At 48.6% G+C, this 5000-nt stretch overlaps 1 protein-coding gene across 1 annotated transcript in view; it reads right to left on the bottom strand.

Annotated features, from left to right (window-relative positions):
* Positions 1-5000, bottom strand: part of LOC143301368 (uncharacterized) — a 19614-nt gene that overhangs the window by 11724 nt on the left and 2890 nt on the right. Inside the window, exon 3 of the mRNA XM_076615610.1 lies at positions 4488-4513. Coding sequence (XP_076471725.1) covers positions 4488-4513 — 26 coding nt within the window. The remainder of the gene's footprint in view (positions 1-4487; positions 4514-5000) is intronic.

The following is a 5000-nucleotide window of genomic DNA, read 5'->3' as shown; positions in this document are numbered from 1 at the left end:
TGTCACACAGCCTGACACAAGTACAGTACTGACTGTCACACAGCCTGACACAAGTACAGTACTGACTGTTACACAGCCTGACACAAGTACAGTACTGACTGTCACACAGCCTGACACAAGTACAGAGCTGACTGTTACACAGTCTGACACAAGTACAGTACTGACTGTTACACAGCCTGACACAAGTACAGTACTGACTGTCACACAGCCTGACACAAGTACAGTACTGACTGTCACACAGCCTGACACAAGTACAGTACTGACTGTTACACAGCCTGACACAAGTACAGTACTGACTGTCACACAGCCTGACACAAGTACAGAGCTGACTGTTACACAGTCTGACACAAGTACAGTACTGACTGTTACACAGCCTGACACAAGTACAGTACTGACTGTCACACAGCCTGACACAAGTACAGAGCTGACTGTTACACAGCCTGACACAAGTACAGAGCTGACTGTTACACAACCTGACACAAGTAGAGGACTGACTGTTACACAACCTGACACAAGTAGAGTGCTGACTGTTACACAGTCTGACACAAGTACAGTACTGACTGTTACACAGCCTGACACAAGTACAGAACTGACTGTTACACAGCCTGACACAAGTAGAGTGCTGACTGTTACACAGCCTGACACAAGTACAGAACTGACTGTTACACAGCCTGACACAAGTAGAGTGCTGACTGTTACACAGCCTGACACAAGTACAGAACTGACTGTTACACAGCCTGACACAAGTACAGAACTGACTGTTACACAGCCTGACACAAGTAGAGTGCTGACTGTTACACAGCCTGACACAAGTACAGAACTGACTGTTACACAGCCTGACACAAGTAGAGTGCTGACTGTTACACAGCACAGTGCAGTATCCCCCACTCACCCTATTTCAATCAGCACACGAACATTATCTAATATGTGTTCGCATATTCAGATGGTCATTCAACTGCAGTCACTCAGTCAATCTATCAGACGTCAAAACGTTTAACGAAATGACAAAGCATTAAATCATTCCAGTTCACGTCATGTGCATAAGAGTTATTAATGTAGAAAGGGGAAAGGTTTGATTCCAGAAAGGAAAGATTGAGGGGGGTACGACTGATTGATTGTTACACTCCCTCTCACTCACACTCTCCTCATTCTGATAGCAGTGCCACACGGTGGTTTTTACAGTGTTTAGTAAATAACAGCACATTGCAACACTGACTCAAACAGATATGAGACTAAGCACAAGCAGTTCCTACAAGTATGAGCATAAGCAGCAGCAACACAAAGCCCTACAAACAGCACTTCAACCTACACTTAAACAGCACTTACATAAAGCAACACACAGCCCTACACAAAGCACTTCAACCTACGCTTAAACAGCACTTACACAAAGCACTTCACCCTACACTTAAACAGCACTTACATAAAGCAACACACAGCCCTACGCAAAGCACTTCAACCTACGCTTAAACAGCACTTACACAAAGCACTTCACCCTACACTTAAACAGCACTTACATAAAGCAACACACAGCCCTACACAAAGCACTTCAACCTACGCTTAAACAGCACTTACACAAAGCACTTCACCCTACACTTAAACAGCACTTACACAAAGCACTTCACCCTACACTTAAGCAGCACTTACATAAAGCAACACACAGCCCTACGCAAAGCACTTCACCCTACACTTAAACAGCACTTACACAAAGCACTTCACCCTACACTTAAGCAGCACTTACATAAAGCACTTCACCCTACACTTAAGCAGCACATACATAAAGCAGCACACAGCCCATCAAGGATTTCTCTGCACCATTTCAGTTAGTCTCTGCCAGGTTCCATTTCTTTCAGATGACAACTAAAAATTAGTTATGAACACTGGTTTTATCCCTTCCCACAACATACTGTGCAGTGCATACTCATTATAACCCATAGCTTTTCCAACTGGTTAAACCAAAGTAACCAATCTCGGCTTGTCCTGGTGACGCTAAGTGAATGATTGAAAGATCCACTGCAAAATTCTCATTCACTCAACGCCAACAGTTTGATCTGATTAGCTCATTTCAACCCACTTGTGTGTGCACACTGTGATAACAAGTTTATCATATCTCATCACAAGGAGGATGGGAGAGAGGGGATGATACAACTCGGGGCAAGTAAGCCAGCACGGTCAAAGATAAATCTAGCATTAATTTTCCCTAGCCCACATTCTGAAGGGCCGCCATCTACCCCAGCTGTGTGTGTGAAGGGGAGATGGATGACGAAATGAAAGACAGACCGCCCAACTGAAATGTTCAGATTAAAGAAGCTATGCCAGTCTTGAATAAAAGCTAATTTGTGTTTGCACATTTCTTCTGTCTTTGCTGCTGTGTGCACATGTCAAATGATAGGTATAAGGACAGGCCCGGCGCTTCCTTTTCGATGGAGTGTCTGGGTTTGTTCCAATGTACCTTTTATTTACCTGTGTGCTAGCTGAATCGGTAGCGTAAGCAGCACTGACTTGAAGTTGTGTACCTTGTGTAATGGAGAGAGTTACCACTCTTTACTATTTGTCAGTTCAGATCTGCGTTCACATTTGAGCACGCTGCATGTGATGATGATTTATAAACATTTTTATATTGCCAGAGCCTAAAATTAAAGCTATTTAGGCAGTAACTGACCTGCATGCTATCTAAAAGAAAGGATCATTATATGCATGAACTAAATATGAGATTGCCTGGCAATGAAAATAAAGAACAAAAAAAAAGAAAAAAAGATCGATACTGAAACATACATGTTAGTTCCTAAGTACACTGCATAAAACAAGTCACAATAAGATACAGCATCACATACACTAGATGGTTTATTTGTGGCATGTGATGCTTATTGCTCTTGCCAAGCCACACCCAGCTGAGTGGTTACGTCATACACCAATCACAGCTGGGCTCCGTGACTGTGTCACATGACCGACAAAGACAATGGGGGAGGGGGGGGACAGGAAGAGGAGTTGGGGGGAGAGGGGGAGGGAGCGTGGGGGGAGGGGGGAGGGGGGGAACAGGAAGAGGAGTTGGGGGAGAGGGGGAGGGAGCGTGGGGGGAGGGGGGAACAGGAAGAGGAGTTGGGGGGAGGGGGGGAGGGGGACAGGAAGAGGAGTTGGAGGGGGAGGGAGCGTGGGGGAAGGGGGGGAACAGGAAGAGGAGTTGGGGGGAGAGGGGGAGAGAGCATGGGGGGAGGGGGGAAGGGGGAGGGAGCATGGGGGGAGGAGGGAGAGGGGGGAACAGGAAGAGGAGTTGGGGGAGAGGGGGAGAGGGGAAGGGAGCAGTGAAGAGGAGTGGGGGAGCGGGGGCGGGAGCGCAGGGGGGACGGGGGGAACCGGAAGAGGAGTTAGGGGGAGAGGGGGAGGGAGCGTGGGGGAAGGGGGGGGAACAGGAAGAGGAGTTAGGGGGAGAGGGGGAGGGAGCGTGGGGGGAGGGGGGAACAGGAAGAGGAGTTAGGGGGAGAGGGGAGGGAGCGTGGGGGAGAGGGGGGAACAGGAAGAGGAGTTGGGGGGAGAGGGGGAGGGGGGAGGGGGGGAACAGAAAGAGGAGTTGGGGGGAGAGGGGGAGGGAGCGTGGGGGGAGGGGGAGAGGGGGGAACAGGAAGAGGAGTTGGGGGGAGAGGGGGGAGGGAGCATGGGGGGAGGGGGGGAGAGGGGGGGACAGGAAGAGGAGTTGGGGGGAGAGGGGGAGGTGGGGAGGGGAGGGAACAGAAAGAGGAGTTGGGGGAGAGGGGGAGGGAGCGTGGGGGAGGGGGGGAGAGGGGGGGAACAGGAAGAGGAGTTGGGGGGAGAGGGGGAGGGAGCATGGGGGGAGAGGGGAGGGGGGAACAGGAAGAGGAGTTGGGGGGAGAGGGGGAGGGAGCATGGGGGGAGAGGGGAGGGGGGAACAGGAAGAGGAGTTGGGGGGAGAGGGGGAGGGAGCGTGGGGGGAGAGGGGGAGGGAGCGTGGGGGGAGGGGGGGAACAGGAAGAGGAGTTGGGGGGAGGGGGCATGGTGGAGGAGGGCATCGGAGGTAAGGGTGTGTGAAGAACATCACACAGCCAACAACTGGATGAGCTTTGGACAAACAGGGGAGGGAGATGATTAACCCTTTCACCGCCAGTCAATTTACAGTACAAAATTCCCATGTGGTATAAACACAGAAAAGACAGTGGCTAAGAATAGCTGGGAATTCCCCCCCTGCGATGTATAGAAAATATGGCCGATCCTACCACCGAATAATAAGAGCAGTAGGTTCATGGATAACAGACCAATAATGGTCACCTTTCAGTGACATGGGTCCTCTACCACGCCTGTGCATAAATGCGAGCTTGGCGGTGAAAGGGTTAATGGGGGCGGGGGTGAGGGGGTGGGGCAAAGAGGGTGGGTGGTGTCGGTGACACTGCCGGCACACTATATAACATTAAAAAGATAAAAGTTATAATCAAAAGTAATCAAAATATGGAATGTTTGTGGTTAAACGCAACACCCACCTTTCACACATCTCGTATCGCCATTTCTGAAAAGAAAAGGAAACATTATGATTCAATATCTGTGTGTGTGTGTGGGGGGGGGGGGGGGGGGGGGGCGGAGGGGGCGTTTTGCAAAGACAAGGCTATATAACCATGTACAGAAACGTGTAATAAGTACATTTTTTTTTCTCGAAATACAAACAAACAAACAAACTAACAAAAAAGATGAAGCAAGATGTTCAGTGAAAATTTTGTGACGTGAAGTTTTGCTGAAAAGCGTTTATTGACGTATTTTGAGCTGAAGAGATGGTTTAATGACTGAGGATAGGTGCAATATAAGTATGAATCCATAAAATTATTATTCATGCGTTCTTGCTCAAAATAAAGTTTTGTGGCACCATATGTTCTCCAAGGAAAGATGTATACAAATAATCGAAGTGAAATATATTTTTGCTCAAAAAATATATTCAGAGCAAAGTTCCATTAGCGCAAAAGGAAGTCGATTGCAAAGTGATTTACTTCACACGTTCAAGT

This window comes from Babylonia areolata, chromosome 27, assembly GCF_041734735.1.
Source record: "Babylonia areolata isolate BAREFJ2019XMU chromosome 27, ASM4173473v1, whole genome shotgun sequence".
Classification (NCBI taxonomy): domain Eukaryota; kingdom Metazoa; phylum Mollusca; class Gastropoda; order Neogastropoda; family Buccinidae; genus Babylonia; species Babylonia areolata.
This window is presented reverse-complemented; position numbering and strand designations above follow the sequence as displayed.